This window comes from Neophocaena asiaeorientalis, unplaced genomic scaffold (assembly GCF_003031525.2).
Source record: "Neophocaena asiaeorientalis asiaeorientalis breed wild unplaced genomic scaffold, Neophocaena_asiaeorientalis_V1.1 scaffold129, whole genome shotgun sequence".
Lineage (NCBI taxonomy): Eukaryota > Metazoa > Chordata > Mammalia > Artiodactyla > Phocoenidae > Neophocaena > Neophocaena asiaeorientalis.
Window position 1 is genome coordinate 9,779,183 of NW_020172446.1, and position 19,096 is coordinate 9,798,278.

Below are 19,096 nucleotides of genomic sequence, written 5' to 3' on the forward strand. Positions count from 1 at the left end.
AAGATTCCCCCACCCTGCCGGCCCCTCCCCAGGCCCCATTTCTTCAGAGGCACCTGGACACACCAGTCTCCCTGACCCGAAACCTTAGAAGCCACCTGCCCTCTCTCTGCTTTCCCTGTATTCCCTCTGGCCCCAGGGCTCATCACTTCTTCCCTCAAAATATATCTTGCCACTTCGAGAGGGGACTGCTCAGACCTCTCCGGCCCACGCACCGCATGCCTGCCTGACCTGAGTCTGCTTTTTATGCCAGTACTCCTGGGCATCCTCCACGGCAGGGCCCCAGCCCACTTATCCAAGCCCCTTTGCGGGGCCCCCTCTCCCCTTCTGTGCTCGCACCCAGTGGGCTCTGAGCACTCACTCCAAAAAGCCGGGCTCATCCCTGCCCATCCCCTCGCCTGCAACAGCCTCCCTCCTGGCCCCACCCCCTACCTGTCAAAATCATTCACTTCCGGTCCCTCAAGGTCTGTCTCAAATGCCACTTCTTCCACAAAGCCTTCCCAGGCCTTCCACCCGAACACAAGATCCCCTGCCTCTGTTCCGCAAGGATATACCGTGGCCTTTCTATGTGCAAGACCCCACTGAGGTGCCAGGCAGGACAGAGATGAGTCACACCCAGAGGCTGCTGCCCCATTGGTCAGGAAATCAGAGCCAACTTGGGGAGATAAGACTTGTCGTGGAAACACCATTGCAGGTAAGAAACACATGCCTCATAATAGACTTCCTGAACTTTTCACGCCCTCACTTAGCTCATTCATTCATTCATTCATTCATCCCACTGTATCCTGGGAGGGGCTCATACACAAAAATGAATAAAATGAAGACCAGTCGGAGCTCATGGGGGTCAGGGGAGCTTCATGCAAAAGGCAGTATGGGAGCTGGTCTCTGATGATGAGGAGGACGTGGACATGAACAAGGAAGAGTGTTTCAGGTGAAAGAGGAGTCTGAACAAAGGCACGGAGGCAGGGGAGCACAGGGTGTAGGGGAAGACAGCCAGCAGTCAAGGCCCCATCTTTCTCTGGGAGCCCCCTGAACAGGAAGCCCAAGGCTACGTCCACGGTGGATGCGTTGTGTATCTGTGCGTCGGCCCCTCCAACGATGACTCTGCAACACTTCCTCTTCTCCTGAGGGATGACCACGCCCCTCCCGACACTGCAGTGTCAGGCCTGCTTGGGAATGGCAAACACGGATGGGTCCTGGAAGCAGAAAGCGATCTATCCCTCGGGAGAGGGGACATGATTTAGGGCAGTGCTTTTCAATCTTTATTCAGCCCTGGAACCCTTTGTTCACAGGAAACCTTACCTAGAAGCCTAACACGTCAAGCAGATAAGCAGAGAGCTGCTCAAGCCGAGGTGGGGGCAGGGGACCCAGAGTCCAGTCCTGCCCCCCCCCCCCCCCCCCGTCATTCCCTGTGAAGGAAGCTCCGAGCCAGGTTTGAAAATTACTGACTTAGGAAGTCCTTAGGCCTGGTGGAGAGGTCTCAGGAAAGAAGGGGCTTTCCCTAAGGCCCTTGGCTCTCTCCAGGACAAACTGGAGCTTCTGCCCCAAGGACCCAGTTCTCCACTCGACGTTTCCTAGGTTGGAGTCACCCCCGCCAAACCCGTTTCTCCTGTGAGCCTAACAGCTTTCTCTCTGAAATCCACATGACTTTTAAACTTATGAGAATGTCTCGCCACCTGGAGAAAATGCCGAAGTTACCTCCCCTAAGATGCTTTTTTTTACCAATCAGATGGGCAAAGATCAAGAAGTTGAAGAGGATGAGGGAACATGGGCTGTCTTGTATGATGCTCTTGGGAGTATAAGTGGGCATGGTTAAAATCTCTGGAGGCACGCTGGCAAAAGAGATCAAAGTTTTACCTGGCTACTGGTGGACCCCAAATCTCCACTTCTAGGAATATGTTCTACAGACAGCAGACCATTAGTAAGACTATCTTCTGTAACGTTGTTTATAGTATCAAAGAATGGGAAACGACCTAAATGTCCATCAGTAGGAAGCTGGTTAAAAAAAATTATCCTATGTCTATACAATAGAATATTCTGACACTGTGGGGGAAAAAAAAAAAAAAACGGACAGAACTGCGATACACTGATATGTGAAAAAGTAACATGTCAAGTATGGAACTAGCACCACAGCAAAGAGGGGCGATGTGTGCATGCGTACGTGGATGATTATAACACACGCCTGTACGTGCAGAGACTACCTCTAGAAGAACACATCAGGAGCCAGCAACAGGACTCGCCTCTGGGAAGGGAACCCGAGGGTGGGAAGGAAGGAGATTTCCTTTGCACCTCACTGTACGAAGTAAACGTTCCCGGTGGGGCGTGCCACCTTTACAAGAACAACTAAGAACAAAACAGAACAGAAGCCCCTCCTGTTGGTCCCAAGCTCTAGCAGGTGGCACCTTGCACAGTGTGAGCCTCTCCAGGAAAGAAAAACCCATCCATCAGCCTGTCCATCCCTTTCTACCTTTCCCTAGCCCTGCAGCTGTGGCAGAAGCTCCACAGGTACCTGGCACCCCCAGGTGGCTGGCAAGCCATGCTGAGAGCCCCCTGCAGTCCCTCCTCCCAGATGTGCGCCTCTGGGGGATCCCAAAGCCCTGGGTGCCCAGCCCCGGACCTGACCCCTCAGCCCTGCCTGCCACCCTCAATCACCCACCGACAGCTCTCTCGCCCCTGGCCGTGCCTCAGGCCAGGCAAAGCCCTCTCCTCTGTCTGGATCCCTGTTCAATGGTCCCTGCTTGCTCAGTCACCCAGACGCCATATCCGTATGAAAATCGGAGGGGTCTCCTTCCAGTAACCCACTGCCCGGAAGAGGTGTATCTCACTTAGAGCCTGATCCTGTGATGCTTCATACCACAGCCCTGACAGGCGTGGCTGGCTCCATTCCAGGGCTGGGACTGGAAGTTCCTGCTTTGCCCAAACTGGCCTCTGCATCACCGCTTCACCAGTGTGCACCGCTACAGCTGTGCTGGCCGTCGGAAGCCAGCGTCCACTCTGACTGGTTGGTCCCCGTGCTGTGCTGGTTGCTAAAGGTTTTGAATACCATTCCTGCCTCCAACTGAGCCTGATCACTCCTGCCCTGCTTCTTTCCTTCCTTCCTCTCCACAAAGCCTTACTGAGCGCTTACTACACAGCGGGCACGTGACAGGTGCTGGTGCGCCCCACTCGGCCGACAATACCCCACATTTGCTCGGCCCGATGTTCTCTCTGCTCCTCTCTACCACGCCCCCCGTCCATCTTTCAGGCTCCACTTTCCAAACCACCTTCTCCAGGAAACCAGTTTCCATACACCTCCAGGCCTCAGTGATGCTTCCATCTTTAAACCTCTCGCTGCGTTTACAAGCAACATCCTACAGGTTAGTGCTTACTCTTCCATTCCTTTTACAGTCTTGTCTTCCCAAGTTATCCTTTCGAAACGTACTTTTAACGTGTTTTTGCATTTGTTTGCTTGTTTTTGAACAGCTAACACATACACAAGTTACAAAATCCAAATGATACAGAAGTGTACACAGTGGACATGTCGCTATCCCAACCAACCTGCAATCTCCCAGGGTCCTCTCCCTTCCCCCTGGGGTAACCACCGTAACCAGTTTCTTATGAATCCAGAGATACATTCTACGCATGAACTCATACACGCACGTGTGTGGGTGTCTATTTATAAATACCTAGATTCTAAGCAGCTCTTGAAATCCCCCTAAGGGCAGGGACCCTGGCATCCTGTGGTCCCTAGATGGAGGCAGAAGACAGGGACGGCCGGACAACAGAGAGGGGAGGAGCAGGAGTGGGGACAGAGGTGATGGAGGGACAATTCAGAGACCTGAGATCAGAGTTAGAACTCATGACCCTGCCACCCCAACCCTCTTCTTTCAGCATCCAGAGTCTCTGAGGCCTCCTCACTCACCTTCTTTGGAGAGAAGACGCCCACGGTTCCCCCATCTTCCCGGACAGCCACCCCCATCTCAGCCAGCAACGCTTCTCTGTAGGCAAAGGAGAGGCAGATATTGGTCTTGTCATCGGTACCCACGAACCCCTCCCCTGCAGGGCCTGACCTTCCCTCCCCACCTCACTCCTTCCAGGGCTCCACCTGTCGGCCCCACCCTCACACCTCTCCATCCTCAAGGCCTCCGTCTTACGTAGCTTCTCCTCCCAGGTCTCATTCAGCTCAGCTATAATCTTCTCTGTCTCCTGGGGGCACAAGACGGGCAGGGGTCAGGACAGACTGGGACAAGCACCTCCCAGGGGGTGCTTCCCAGCAGCCCCCAGAGCCCCACCCCTTGCCAGCTCCAGCTTCCCACCTGCAGTCTCTCCATGGCCTCCTCAGGCCCAATCTGGGGCTCGGCACTGGGGGAGAACGATGGCTCCAGCTCCCCGTTGTGTGCTGCGGGGGACGAGGGCGAAGCTGGGGCAGAGGGAGACGATACAGCTGGCAGAGCACCTCCGGGACTCCCCTCATCCACTTTCAGGCCTAGGAGGGAGAAGAAGGTAAAAGAAGGAGGCCAAGGAAAGATGGAACTGATCGGAAACAGAGAAGGTCTCACAGGGGACCAGCTTGGAAGGACTGCAGAAGACCCATGGTCCACCTCCACGAAGTAGGGAGCCCTCCTACTGCAGCCTTGACAAATGGACACCGAGTCTCTGCTTGTTCCCCTCCAGGGATGGAAAGCTCATTACTGAACAAGGTAGCCAGTTCCTTCCATTGCAGGATGACTTGTACCATCAGAAAGTTCTTAGCTGAGAACTTTTCTTAGCTGAAATCTGCCCCATGTTACATGTAGCTCTGTTTCTAGTTCTGCCCTCTAGGATGAAAAAGACTACACTGCTTTTTTCTTTTGCAAGACTACCCTTCAAATGTACAGAGGCGAACATCGTGTCTACCTTCTCTTCCCAAGAACCCTTATTCTCCCCACCGTGCCCCTTAGCACCCCAACTCCTCAATGGGATGGACCCCAAGACTGAATGCACAGTCCACACCGGACACAGCCAACACGGATCATAGATTATCTAATACAGATACCATTTCACAGTAAGGAGGCTGAGCCTTACGTTTCAGAAATTAGTCCACTGTTGACTATTATTAAGCTTACGGTCAATTTAATTCCCAATGTTTCACAAGAACTTCTGTCAAGGCAGGTGCCCAGCAGCCTATTCTTAATGACTTACTGTTCAAACCATAAACGCATGACTTGCCATTTACTCCTGCTCCTGTCGTTTCAGTAGTTCCAGGAGCCTGTCAAGGTCCCTCTGAATCCTGCCTGCCTCTCCCCAGGAGGATCAGTCCCTCCCAGCTCTGTAACATCTAAAGGCGTGACCTGTCCCCTCTCCACATCTGCATCTAAGTCAAGGGACACTTGCTGGGCTTTCTGGGCAGTGGTCCCTCCCTGGTCCCAGGCCAGGGCAAAGGCAAATGAGGAGGGATGAGCTGGGCCAAGGAGCCTCCCTGAGCTGACCCTCCCAGAGTCCCACCTCCCAGGGCAGAGGCGGAGAGCCCCTGGGCCATCAGCAGTTCGCGCAGCCGGGCCACCTCCTCCTGCAGCTCGCGGATCAGCCGGGCATTAGGGTCCTCGTTGATGATGGCATTGCAGCGAATCTGCTTGGTGCGGTCGGCGTACCTGGATGAGGAGGGAGGAGTGGGACCGGTGAGGCCTAGACACGGGTGACCTTGGTCTGCTGCCCGATTCCCTCTCCCTCCCAGGTTTCATCATAGTGCAGTAGAGCTGAGGGTCAACCCTATCTCATGGGGAGGGTCCTGAGCTACCAGCCACTGAGCTCCTGGCACTTTTCATGTCCCACCCCACGCCTACTAGAGCCCCACCTGAGGGTGCTAAGAGTCTCCTCGTAATTGATGTCCGCGGGGCTCAGGGCCGCAATCATTGCTGTGCGTGAATTCCCACCTACGAATGAAAGGAGGGGAAAGCTTGAGCTGGGCAGGGTCCTAAAAAAAGTCAGACTGGGTCACAGGGTCAGGGGGGCCTCATTGCTCAGGCAGGGGTCCAATAGGGTCACTGTCCAAGATAGGGTAAAGCTAAGAGTTGTGGAGCTAATCGTGAAATCTGCTGGTCAGAGAAAGTTGGGGTGAGGTCAGGGAGACATCAGACATCTGTGGGACAATCAGCGATCAGTGGGCGGAGGATGAAGTCAAAGGCAGGTGTGAGGTCAGAGAGCAGTCACGGGGAGCCAAGTCAGTGAGGCCCTTGGCTCGGCAGGGAGCGTGTGGCCTTGATCCCAGCATCAGGACACTTTCAAAGGATGCCCCTGGGGATCAGGGGGAGAGTCAAGGGACCACTGGAGGATTTGAGGTTCCAGGGGTGTCAAATGGGACTGGTATCAAAAGGGCGTTGGCAGGAATGGTGGCAGGGTCGCCACAGAGAGACAGAGAGGAGAAGCCCCTCACCCAGATTCTCCTTGAGCAGCCAGGTGAGCACAGAGTCCCTGTAAGGGATAAAATCCGACTTCCGCTTCTTTGATTGCTGAGGGACAGAAGGAGGAAGGGGGTTACGGTGAGCCACCCTCTTTGTCCGCTTTCCCAGAGCCCCTTCTCTTCCCACGCCCAGGTCTTACCATATCCGCGAGGGCCGAGATCACCTTCCCTAGAGTGGTCAGGGACTTATTGATGTTGGCGCCTTCCTGGCAAGAGGAACGTGGGGAATGAGGCCTTCTTCTCCCACTCCGATCCCCTTCCCCCGCTCCCCCCACAGCCAGAGTCCCAGGTTATGCTTTGAGACCACTACACACAGCCCCCAACACTGCCCTGTCCGACCCTCCCAAGCCCCTCACCTTCAGGCGCATGCCCCGGGCCCCTGAGGAGTCAGCCCGCTCACTGCCAGCAAGGTCCACCAAACTGATCTTACTGACCTGGGTCAGAGGAAAGAGACAGGAGGTGACTGGGTCAGTGCGGGGCAGGCATATCAAGGGAACACCCAGCAAGGGGACTAGGCAGTTGGACAAGGCACACAGCGGGCTCCAAGACCTGCCCCAAGGAGCCTAGCTAGAAGAACAAATGCAAAAGGAGACTATCCCACTAATCTCATAGGGGAAGCACGGTGGGCTGTGGAAGCTCAGAGGAGGCACTCAACCAAGCCTGGACAGGGAGGGAGGACACAAGGCCCGCTGATCACATCTCTGTCTCTGTTACCAGGTGGGATGGGGTTGCAGCGGGTGGAGGGGGGGCCTACTTTCTCTGAGTCCAGTCCAGTGAGCTGATCGTGGCAGCGCTGCGTGAAGACAATGGTGAAGACGGCGTGGGAACGGCTGCTGGTCTCATTCATGTTGGTGGCGGCCACAGTCCTGGGGGGGAGGGAATGGTCAGTGGGTCCGTCCCCTCATCTTCCTAACCCCATCTGCCTTGCCCTCCGCCCCATCAGCCTGCCTCACCGCGCTTTATTTCCACAGTCCATGAGGTCAGCAATGTCTGCGTAAGAGGTCACAGCCAATTTAGACAGGTCCTGCACGTAGGGGCCCAGGATGGGGTGCTCTCGGACCCTCAGAGAGCCCCGACTCTTGGGGTTCAAGAGGTCTCGTACCCTCTCACAGTAGATCTCCATGTAGCTCACCTGAGTGGGAGAAGCAAATAAAAAGTAATAAAGGTGGGCTTCCCTGATGGCACAGTGGTTAAGAATCCGCCTGCCAATGCAGGGGACACGGGTTCGAGCCCTGATCCAGGAAGATCCCACATGCCGCAGAGCAACTAAGCCCGTGCGCCACAACTACTGAGCCTGTGCTCTGGAGCCCACGAGCCACAACTACTGAAGCCTGCGTGCCTAGAGCCCGAGCTCCTCAACAAGAGAAGCCACCGCAACGAGAAGCCCGTGCACCGCAACGAAGAATAGCTCCCGCTCGATGCAACTAGAGAAAGCCGCGCGCAGCAACAAAGACCCAATGCAGCCAAAGATAAATAATTAATAAATAAATTTCTTAAAAAAGTAAAAAAGCTAACAACCACACCCAATGGGAAACTTAACCTGGACTCCACTGGATACAATACAGGTAACCTACACTGAGTGTTTACTATGTGTCGCGAAGCATTTTACATGTGCAAGCTCACTGAGCCTTCCAACAACCCTAGAAGGGGACCCCTGATCATTATCATTTCAGATAAACACGCTCTGGAGCCGAGAAAGAAGTCGTTTGCCCAAAGCCGCAGTTACTAACTGGTAAAGCCTAGAGCAGATCCCAGGCTGCCTGACTCCTGAGACTGCACTTGGTCTTAATCCCTCTGCTCACCTCCTCCCTACCCAGCGGACACTGTGGCTCCCCTCCCAGCCCCCTCCCAAGACCTGGGCTTACCTCCACAGAATAGGATAGCTGAGCGCTCTGGTTCTTACTAACACGAGAGAAGAGGTCCTCACAGAGCTGGAGGGGGACACAGAGAAGCACAAAGATGCTGCTGTTCATGGCACACCTGTGGCGCCCAGCACCCAGGCCAGGCCAGGTCTCAAGTGACGCTGTTTCACCCTTACCACAGCCCCAAGGGAGGGATGGGATCGTTCCCATTTTACAGATGGGAAAGCAACCTCTCAGAGGTTCACACTTGCCCAGGGTCACAGGCTAGTATTCAGTGAGCCAAAATGCAAGCCCGGAGCCTGTATGCAAGGTCCCTGTGCTGCAGTCAGAGAGATTATGGTCAACTCTCAGTTATCCACAACTGGCTTTTCCTACAGTAAACACCTTGACTACGGTACACAAGCCTACATGGGGGAACTACACTCACAAGTAATTACGAGACAAGGTAAGACGGCAGCAAGTGGTAGAAACAAGGTTCAAACCCTGGGCGCTCTGCCGCCAAAGGTGTGGCTGTTCTCACTGAGCTTTCTTGGCCCTGATGTCCAGGTTGGAGCCAACCTCGTTCCCCATCACCTTCCCTATTACTAACAACCTCAGAGAGCCCGGTCTCTGCTCCACAACGCTTAGAACCCAGCCTACTCCCCGAGGGGCAGCTGAAGATGCTTCAGCCCTGGCCGCCCTGCCAGGCCCCGAGTGTACCTGGGGCACGATGCCCTGCTGCCCTGGTTCCTGCCGCCCCATCATGGTGTAGGATTTCCCAGCCCCCGTCTGCCCATAGGCAAAGATGCACACGTTGTAGCCTTCAAAGGCATGGAGCAGCATCTCTTCTCCAATATCCCGATACACCTGTTGCTGAGATGCAAACTGGGGGTCCTCGGCCTAGGTAAAAGGGGGGCAAGAAAGACAGCAGGAACCCTAGATGACTTTGTCCTTGGTATCTAGGTGCCCAAAGGTCTTGTGTGCCCCCACCCCGATCATGGTCCTAATCATCCCTGAGGATCCTATCTAGTTTCCTGCCAGCCCTAAATTATCCCAGGGATTCTGCCTCCCCCTTCCTGGTCCTAGTCACAAGTTCAGGGTCCTACCCACCCCCACCCAAGGGTCCTGGTCCTCCCAACCAATTCCCTGGAGGTCCTATTTCCCAGCAATGCTCCCTCCCCAGGACCTGAATCCCCCGTCCCTCTTTGCTTAGCTCTTCCCCCAACCTAACAACCTCACCGAAGTGTGTGACCAGTAGGAGTAATCGAAAGTGAAGCTTTTGGGGGCATCCTTGCTCTGTCTGGGATTGATGATGGCTGAGAAAGCAAAGGAACAAAGACCAAGATCAGGTACTCCCGACCGCTGCCCACTCCCCACAAGCCCTCAGAAGCCAGGCATCCCACTCCCCACCTCTATCCTAGTTCATCTCTCCCCTTTAATACTCCCCACCCCCTCCAGCCACCAAAGCTAATTTTGGCTTCCCAGGACCCGCCCCCCTCCCGGCTGCCTCCCTGGATTGGGCAATGGAGGGCTCCGGGCCAACATTCCCCCTCCCAGGGACTGGGAGCACGGAAAGGCCAGCCTGTCCCAGCCTCCTTCCTTACAATTAGCACCTGCTCCCTGCCCAGCAGAGCCCTCCTCCTGGTTCGGCCCGCCAGGACTGGCCCGTACAGTGGGCCCGGGCTGCCCTGCCTGTGCCCAGACGGGCCCCTGGGACTCACTCACAGGTGGTGCTGCCCTGCATGCTGACCACACACTTGGCATCCTGGCTGGTCTCACGGGCGTTGAAGGGCCGAACCCTCACTGCCACTTTCACCGAGGCGCCAGCCATGGCTCCAGATACTCCCACCCTCCTCAGCTGGAGGACAGAGATAGAAGAGGAGGTCAGAGCTGTTGGGAGGCAATGTCTGGGGGACCCATACATTGCCTCCCAACTTCTCCCAGGAACCAGTCTCTCCACACCCCCTTCCCCGGCGACCCAGCCCCTCAAGGACCCAGTTTCTGTTTCCTTGGCCTTCCTCCCCAATGGCAGTCTCCTCAGGGACTCCCAGAGTTGTTCCTGCCTCTCTCCCCAGCCTTTTCCCAGCAGGCAGGGACCTGGGATGTCACCCCAGAGTTACCTGGTGTCCTGGCCCCAGACCAGGGGGGCTGTATCAGTTCTGGCTGCCACCGGCCCTCGTAGGAGGAGCCCCATCCTACACTGGGGGCCTGGCCACGCCAGCTGGGGCTGTAGGGGAAACCCTGGTTGCGGGGGAAGAGTGGTTAGGAGGCACCCGTGGCTCCAGAGGTGTGTCTGGGGTTCCAGGGTTGGAGGACAAGGGGTGGGGGGTAATGTTAGGAAAGGTGAGGATGGCTGTTCCTCTGGAGTGATCGAATGCAATGTGAATCCAAGGGCAGGGACGGTGATATTTTTATTCCTCGTCACTCACAAGTGCACTGAACGTTCAGAGAGAGGAGAGAGAAAGAGGCTGGACAGAGAGCAATTAAGAGAGGGACACATGGGCAGAGACACTGAGGGTGGTGGGAAGCGGGGAGAGGAGAGGCAGAAAGTCCCAAACACCAAGAAAATGAGAGAGACAAGAAGACTGAGGTCATGCTACGAAGAAACGTAAGGGGACACACAGAGGACAGCAAACACAGAAATGTTAAACAGGTAGAGGAAAAGCACAAATTGGAAGCCCAGAGGAGAAACAAGATGCAAGAAAATCCCAAACATAAGACCTGCCCTAAAATTCCCCCACAGGGTCAGCCAGGGAGAAGTAGAAACCAGCTCCCACCTAGGGTCCATAACCTCCACACAGAGGGAGAGACTGCTGATGGGCAAAATCCAATGGCTGGAGGTACAGCCCAGAACTGGGATCCACAGGGCCTGCCTATAAGCCCCAAATCCCTTGACCAGCCCCCAGCACTTCCTCCTTAGGATCCAGGACAATGGGCAGGAGAGGGTGGGGTCATCCTGTAACCATCCTACCAACCACCAGGGTCCTCTGTTGGAGGATCCAGAATACCTATGTTTATGGGAAGGGAGGATAGCAGTAGGGTCCCCCTGAAGAGAGAGAGAAGGGAAAGGAAGCAGGCAGGTCCCAGCTCCAGCCTGGGGCCAGTGCTATGGCATCCACTGCCCTGGGGAAAGTGCCAGTCTGGAGCCAGGAATGTGGGTGATCCGGTGCCCACACCCTGCGAGGAGAGGCTGAGCAGCCCACACCCACAGACAACAGGGTGGGAGGGTTGTGAAGAGAGATCAGAGGTGTTGAGCCCCCTTCTGTGGCCCCAAAGGGCCTCAAACCCCTGTCCTGCTGGGCCTCACCTCACCAGTCTTTCTGGCCAGGGCATGGGAGGGGTGAGAGGGCTGGTCTGTCTGAGGACAGGAAGGGAGTAGCTGAAGCCAGAGGCTGTCTCAGGAAGAACAGCCCTGACCCCCAGACCCTGATCAGGGGAGGGAAAGGACACTGATGGAGACACGCAATTGTAACGCCGTTGTGGCTAACGGGGCAGGGAATGAGGTGGCACTGCTGGTGGATGGCGGGGTAATGGGCCAGGAGAGAGGTACAGGGGTCGGCTGGTGCAGCGTAATGGGTCAGTGGGGTACAGAGAGTAGCCGCGGCTGGGGTGAGGCCGAGCGACCCGAAAGGGGGTCTAGGGCCACCTGCACCTTGCTCACCCAGAAGTTTTCACACAGGCCCCCGTCCCGGCCTTTCTGGGCGGCCATGCGGACAGTGTCCTCCGGTCCAGCCAACCGACGGCCGCCCCGGGCCTGGCACCTCTCTGCGCCTCCGCGGGACAAATAGCACATGATCCACCTCGCTCCTCCTCCCGGCCCGGCGTATAGTTCTAGAACTGGCCGCGCAGCTGCCTCAGGTACCGTGGCCAAATGTAGTCGGCGACGGCACGGCCACCCGGTCGCTGGGTCCTTTCCTGGCCCTCACGTTCGACAGACCCCGCAGGCCCGGGTCGTCCCCTCAGACTTGGGTGCCTTCTCAGGCCCGGGCCACCCCTGCCTACCCAGCCTGGCCCCCCGCGGTCCTCAGGCAGTCCTTCAGACGCGGGCGCACCACCTGGGGGGCACATCGACTCCTCAGGCCCCCAATTGTGCCTTCGGGCTTAGCTGTTCCCCACGCCCCAGTCCACCTACCAAGGGTCCCCTGAGCCCACTAAGGCCTGGCCTTCCCTCCAGGCAGGGACCCACCCCCCAAGACCCCCAGGCTCTGGCCAACTCCTCAGACCAGCCGGACCCCTCAGGTTCTCAGCTGCCTCGTCAGGCTCAGGTTGCCCTCACAGCCTTGGCTGCCCCCGGGCCAACTGTCCAGTCCTCTGTCTAGCTTCCTTAGGCCCATTCTCCTCATAGATCTGGGTCGCCCACCTAGACCCAATTACCTGAGGTCTGAATGCCCCTCAGCTTCCACCTGCCCTCTAGTCCAGCTTCCCCTGCTCTGGCCCAAGACATCCAATTTAGACCCCATCTGCCCTTTCAGCCAGATTTTAACTACGGCATTTGCCACCTCAGCTCTAAATACTCCTCTCTCCATTCTTCACTTCGCCTAACTCCTTTCTCAGCCCATCCTTAGTTGCCTTTGGATAAATACTTATTCACCTGCAACAGTTTCCAATTTTCTGACATTTATGCTGCCTACAGTCACTCTTCTAACTCATCTAACATTCTTATCTGCCTTTTCTGCCAACCCCCCACTGGCTGTCAGGTCACCTTTGGCTGTCCCGAATTCTGGCTCTGTATAACTGACCTCTCTGCTCACCTTCTTCACCTGTAGACATTCCCAACTGCCTCCTCCTTCCTTGTCACCAACTGACCACTCTGTCCACACTTACCTTTTTTTTTTTTTTTTTTTTTTTGGTACGATGCGGAGCACAGGCTCCCGACGCGCAGGCTCAGCGGCCATGGCTCACGGGCCCAGACGCGCCGCGGCACGTGGGATCCTCCCGGACCGGGGCACGAACCCGCGTCCCCTGCATCAGCAGGCGGACTCTCAACCACTGCGCCATCAGGGAAGCCCCACACTTACCTTTTATTAACCCCTCACACCTGGTTTATTTACCAACCCTGAATTCTCTGACCCCAGCCACCAGTTCTGTACCAACTATCCCCAAATGCCTCTGCCCTATCTAGTCCCCCTGTCACCCTTTTTCATTTCATTATCCCATGTTGCCAGTTAATTCACTCCACTGCCATCTGTAAATTTCACTTACTCTGTATGTTTGGCTTCACAACATTTATTTTTCTCTTTTCTCTTTTACCACATCCACATTTCCTGTGTCTGCCATCTTGAACTTGTATGTTCAGCTAATAGAAATGTTCGGTACTTGAAATACCTTTTCAGCTCTCTTTCTTCTTTTCTGGCCCCATACATCTTCTTTCCAATCTCTAGACCTGCTACAGGTTCATTCCTACAGCCATTACATGAGTGAATGATTCATTTTCCATTATCCCCCCAGCACCAATGAGGAGACTCTGTCCAGCCACCCAGCCCAGTCCAGTCATGCAAGCGCAGGAGGATGGAGAAAACCTTATCCCTTTTGTCAAGTGAGTCCTCCCCACCCAGTGGGGAGGAGGGAAGATTGCATGCCTGGGTTCTTCCCTAAGAGGAGTAGGAAATAAGGAACAAGAAGCTCAGTGCCTGGTCTCAGGAGTAGGAAGTAAGGAACAAGAAGCTCAGTGCCTGGTCTCAGGGGATTGGTGATTTATTAATTTATTCGGCAAATTGCTTTTGAACACTACAATGTTCTAGGCACTGTATATTAGGCATTGAGAATTCAGCAATTAGAACATAGGGGTCCTGCTCATAGAGCTTACCTTCTAGGGGGAGGAGATAGAAAGTGCATACAAATAAATATAATTTCAAATAGTAATAAGTACACGAGGAAAATAAAATAGACGTACAACATAATGTAAAACAGACTGTCTTGGAGACACAAGTTTATATAGGGTGATTGTGGAAGAGGAGGAGGAAGTGAGTTTGAATTGAGATCTGAAAAATGAGAAGGAGCCAGTCTGATAAGAACCAGGGAGCAAAAGAAGGAATAGTAGGTTTAAAAAAAAAAAAGCCCAAGAAAGAAATTAGCTTGCTGCCTTCTAGGACCAGGAAGCAGGTTAGCGTAACTGAAATTTAGTGGATTAAGGGAAAAGTGGAGTAAAGTCAGACAGGCAGAGGCCAGATCATATAGGATCTATAGGATCTTATAGGCCATTGAAAAGAGTTTGAATTTTATTCTAAGGACAGTCGAAAGGTTCTAAGTAAGGAAATGACATAAGCAGACCTTTTTTTTTCTTCAACTATTTTATTGTGGAAAATTTCAAACAACTGCAGAAGTAGAGAAAATAGTAATCATGAACCTGGAGTATCCTTTTTAGTCAGGTGCAGTAATTATCATTACACAGATAATCTTTTTATTGATACACCCATTCAGCCTCCTGCTACTCAGACTATATGAAGCAAATCTTAAACCATATATCATTTCACATAAGCATTTTTAAAAGATTATTCTTGGGACTTTCCTGGTGCTGCAGTGGGTAAGACTCCGTGCTCCCAATGCAGGGGGCCCGGTTTCGATCCCTGGTGGGGGAACTAGATGCTGCATGCATGCCGCAACTAAAGATCCCACATGCTGCAACTAAGATCTTGTGCAGCCAATATAAATAAAGTTAAAAGATTATTCTGTGCAGAATAGATTATTGAGGGATTCAGATGGAAGCAGGGAATGGAGGAGGAGGCTATCTCTGTAGTCCAGAGAGGGGAAGATAAGCTGGAATATGATGGTGGGAATGGAAATAGTGAGGAGTAGTCAAATTTGAGTGTATTTTATGGGGGAATTCCTGGGCAGTCCAGTGGTTAGGACTCCGTGCTTTCACTGCCACGGGCCTGGGTTTGATCCCTGGTTGGGGAACTGAGATCCCACAAGCCATGTGGAGCAGCCAAAAGAAAAAATGATTTTTTTCTTTTTTTTTAGTGTATTTTAGATGTAGAGCTCACAGAACTTGCTGATAGACTGGATATCGGAGGTGAGGGAAGTAAGGCATACCAGATTTTTGGCTCTAGCAACTGGGCATTTGGGGTGCTTTTCAGCAAGATGGGGAAGGCTAGGGAGGAGATGTTGAGTGGACAGTTGAACCTGCAAGTCTGGAGTCCAGGGGAGGAGCCAGAGCAAGAAATGTAGATTTGGGAGTCGTCAGCACATTGGTGGTTTAAAATCATGGCCTGAAACAACAAGGTCCTACTGTGTAGCACAGAGAACTATATTCAATATCCTGTGATAAACCATAATGGAAAAGAATATTTAAAAAGAATGTGTATAACTGAGTCACTTTGCTGTGCAGCACAGATTGGCACAGCATTGTAAATCAGTTATACTTCAATTATAAAAGATGATAATAGGGCTTCCCTGGTGGCGCAGTGGTTGAGAGTCCGCCTGCCGATGCAGGGGACACAGGTTCATGCCCCTGTCCGGGAAGATCCCACATGCTGCGGCGCGGCTGGGCCCGTGAGCCATGACCGCTGAGCCTGCGCGTCCGCGTCCGGAGCCTGTGCTCCGCAATGGGAGAGCCCACAACAGTGAGAGGCCCGCGTACCGCAAAAAAAAAAAAAAAGATAATAAATAAAGTCATGGCCTGGGTGAGATCACCTAAGGAGGAATGGAGATAAAGAAGATAAAGTGCCGAGGACGAAGCCCTAGGACACTCTTCTAGAGAGCAGGAGAGCAGACATCAGTCAGTCTGGGGGCTTTAGGAGTGATGAGAACTGTTCTCAAACAGCTTTGCACACCCTCCCTACCTAAAGGATATTAGTATTTCTGAGATGGGGAGATAAAGCAGGGGTGAACAGAGGCCCTGCTCTCCTGGATACTTGCATTGACTAAAAGGAACCTGTCGCATCACTTGAGTAGTCGGGGCCTTCGTCTTTGACAGCCCTGCTTGCTCAATATGATGTTCCCTGGTTGTGAGGTGTACTTATTTGAGATTCAGTGAGATCTGAAGCTCAAACAGTTGCTAATCTCCATGCTCACTCCAGCTCCAATCTCCTTTCAAATCAAAGGCCTCACCACCTTCCTCGGCTAAAATGGATAAGGGAGGACAAGGCCTGAGGGAGCCTGGGCAGCTGTATGGTCCCGTAGTAAGATAAGACTCCTAAATTCCTGGAGTGAGTAGATGCTGTAAGGGAAGAGCCAGACCTGAGCCTACCTTGTCCTCACCTCAGGTGTTCCAGGGTGGTCAGCCGATCTCCACCACCCAGCTTGCCTTCCCAGAGCCTCAGACTGACGCCCCAGCGCTATGGAGACACCTTCTGGGAGAACCTTAGTCAAAGGCCCAGGTGGGTAGAAATGGAGAAAATGGGGATTAACTGGAGGTAGGGAGGGGAAGCTCTACAATTTTAAACTACCATAAAGCCTTATGGTAGCAATAAGCTTTAGTCTGGGGATAATTGCCCCACCAGCTGATGGACATTTTAGCTCCTAATGCCAAATAGGTGGTTGGGAGAGGTTGTTAGAGAAACAGTATGGATGGGGGTGTTCTCTCTGTATTTAGCCCCCTTTTTGTGCTTCACAGCCCCACCTGGATGGAGGAACAGTACATCCCACCCCTGCTGGTATGACAAACTTTCTGCCCTTTGACACCTCTCGGTTAAAGTTGCACCCACTGCTATCCTAGCCCCAGCTCTCCTTATTACCCCTTCCCTCTGGTGTCCCCCAGCCAGTGCACTGACCAGGCCCTCCTTCCTATGAATCAGTCTTCAGGTTTTCCAGATCACAGCTATGTTTTTGTGATCTGGGCTTCCCAAGACCCCTGACTCCCTATTTCAGTCCCAGCTCCCCTGAGAGACTCAGTTCTGCCTTCTAGCTCCTTTTCCCCATTCTCTGGCACAGAGAGCCACTGGTTGCTCCCAGCCTGGCCTGTACCCCCCTGAGGGGCTCCCACCCCCTGAGGTGCTCTGCAGAAGAAAGAGAAGGAGGCCATATTTGGCGGGAATGCAGCAGGGATCTGGGGGCATCCCAGCCCGGGTAAGGGCTGTCACTTATCACCTGGAGGATCTAAGGAGGCGACACAGAATCATCAATGAGTAAGGAGAGACATTTGGGCTCTGGGAGCTAAACAGGGTATGGGGACAGGACGGTTTGAACTAAAGAAGAGGTGGAGAGCTTTGAAGGAATGGGAGGTTGTTTGGGAATGTGCCACGGTCTTGGTGAGATCGAAGCAAAATTTCTATAATATGGGAAGGAGGAGGGAACTAAGGGATGGGGGATGAGCCACATGAGACGAAAGGAGTGGAAACCAGGTCACTGAAGACAGGAAAGCACTCCATGCAACTGGAGGATAGTGCAGAGCTAGAGGTCACCTCTTGAGCCCCTGAACTGAAAATACTTCAGTCTGAGGGGAGCAGAAAGTTGGGAGTGGAGAGTTGGAAGTCAGATGACAACACTCCTGGGTCCCAGCAGGAAGTATTTCAGGGCAGGAAGGTGAAGAATGGAGAGACAGGAAGCCTGGCCTCCAGGCACCTCTTTCCTAAGTCTGAAGTCTCCACAGACTGAAGAAGGCCCAGTGGGGCAGCTCTAGGGCTCCGTCTGAGCCCCTGGTGCTTGACGACGACGGCTGTGGACTCCCCAACTCCACCGAACACCCTGGTCTGGAAGAGGAGAGGGCAAACTCTCCACGGGAGGAGGAGCACTTCCTCGCTCCTGGCAGGGCCCAGGTATGGTTGAACAGGAACTTGGTGGGGCGGTGGAGGGTGATGTGGATGCCTGGTCTTGCATGGAGAGACAGCGGGAGCACAAGAGGCGCGTTGGATAGCTGGATTTGAGAGGAACAAAAATAAAGTAGACGAGAGCCAGAGACTTGGGAGTGCCTGGGTTTGGGGACTAGGAAATCTGGAGAGAGACCTATTTTCTGATTCTTCCTTTTTTTCCCTTCAATTTCTCATCCTTACAGCTGCTTTGGTCTCCCTGGAGTCCCCTGGGCCAGGAGGGGTCTTGTCTCTCCGGGCGGCCGAGCTCTCTGGGCTCCTTCAGCACGGCCACAGCCAGTAGGGACCCCCTTTACAATCCCTGGGGGGTGGAGTGGCGGTCTGAGGAGTAAGGAGAAACCGCCCACGCCCAAGATGCTAGCGTGCTCCAGGACCCACGACTAGTTCTGGGCGCTGGAATCTCCAGCATTTCTGACATCAAGGCATTCCCCCTTTCCCTGACCTTTCTCACTTTCCTCTCCCATCCTCTGAACTAGGCACGAACGGGGCTCCCTTGGCCTCCCATCTCTACCCGCCCGTCTCACAGGAGCTCCCCAAGGCCTGTCGTCCCGCAGGCCGGCTCCCTGCCACTGTGTTCTCTTTTTGTTCTGTTATTAAAAAGCAAGCATGTTGAGCCCGGAGTTGTCTTTCTTTCCGCGAAGTAGTGATGGAGAGGCTCATGTGGCGGGAGGGCTCCTTTCACCTTCGTGAGGACCCCGCTAAAATGAAGTCGGGCTGTGTCCCCCAAATTCAAGGAGCTGTGCCCGAAAAAAGTCCTGCCGGCTCCAGAGTCCCCCGCCCAGCGCTGTCGGCCGCCCGCGCCCCACTCCCCCGGCCGAGGTCACGTCGATCGGCCCAGCTTCCGCCTCCGGGACCCCGCATCCTGCCCCTCAGCGCTGCTGCCCCTTCCGGGACTTCCCGGCAGTCCGTCCCTCCGCCTGGCTCGGGGCCCTGGAAGCCGAGTCCCTCCAGCCAGCGCCCCACCCAGAGCCCCACGTGTGCTGACCCCAGGTTCTCGTCCCGACCCCCATCCCCTTAATTGGGAGGCCCCGCCCCGTGCGCAGTGACGTCGGACGCCGCTGTCAGCCGGCGCTGGGGGGGGGTCGGTGTGGGGT

At 54.3% G+C, this 19,096-nt stretch overlaps 2 protein-coding genes across 2 annotated transcripts in view; one reads left to right on the forward strand and one right to left on the reverse strand.

Moving 5' to 3' along the window:
* Nucleotides 1-10,524, reverse strand: part of KIF1C (kinesin family member 1C) — a 19,277-nt gene extending 8,753 nt beyond the window's left edge. Inside the window, exons 1-15 of the mRNA XM_024736222.1 lie at nt 10,377-10,524; nt 9,982-10,114; nt 9,496-9,572; nt 8,977-9,156; nt 8,281-8,346; nt 7,369-7,547; nt 7,170-7,281; nt 6,772-6,849; nt 6,556-6,621; nt 6,389-6,464; nt 5,810-5,888; nt 5,461-5,606; nt 4,293-4,462; nt 4,103-4,182; nt 3,899-3,974 (exon numbers count right to left, since the gene is read on the reverse strand). Of these exons, the coding sequence (XP_024591990.1) occupies nt 3,899-3,974; nt 4,103-4,182; nt 4,293-4,462; nt 5,461-5,606; nt 5,810-5,888; nt 6,389-6,464; nt 6,556-6,621; nt 6,772-6,849; nt 7,170-7,281; nt 7,369-7,547; nt 8,281-8,346; nt 8,977-9,156; nt 9,496-9,572; nt 9,982-10,087 (1,491 nt within the window). The 5' untranslated portion in view covers nt 10,088-10,114; nt 10,377-10,524. The remainder of the gene's footprint in view (nt 1-3,898; nt 3,975-4,102; nt 4,183-4,292; nt 4,463-5,460; nt 5,607-5,809; nt 5,889-6,388; nt 6,465-6,555; nt 6,622-6,771; nt 6,850-7,169; nt 7,282-7,368; nt 7,548-8,280; nt 8,347-8,976; nt 9,157-9,495; nt 9,573-9,981; nt 10,115-10,376) is intronic.
* Nucleotides 10,525-12,062: 1,538 nt separating this feature from the next.
* On the forward strand, nt 12,063-19,060 carry INCA1 (inhibitor of CDK, cyclin A1 interacting protein 1). The gene is made up of 7 exons (XM_024736508.1): nt 12,063-12,114; nt 13,705-13,792; nt 16,461-16,574; nt 16,811-16,850; nt 17,128-17,321; nt 17,786-17,951; nt 18,188-19,060. Exons 2-7 carry the CDS (start codon nt 13,710-13,712, stop codon nt 18,332-18,334), a joined length of 744 nt encoding a protein of 247 aa, XP_024592276.1. The 5' UTR covers nt 12,063-12,114; nt 13,705-13,709; the 3' UTR covers nt 18,335-19,060.
* The last annotated feature ends 36 nt before the right edge of the window (nt 19,061-19,096 follow it).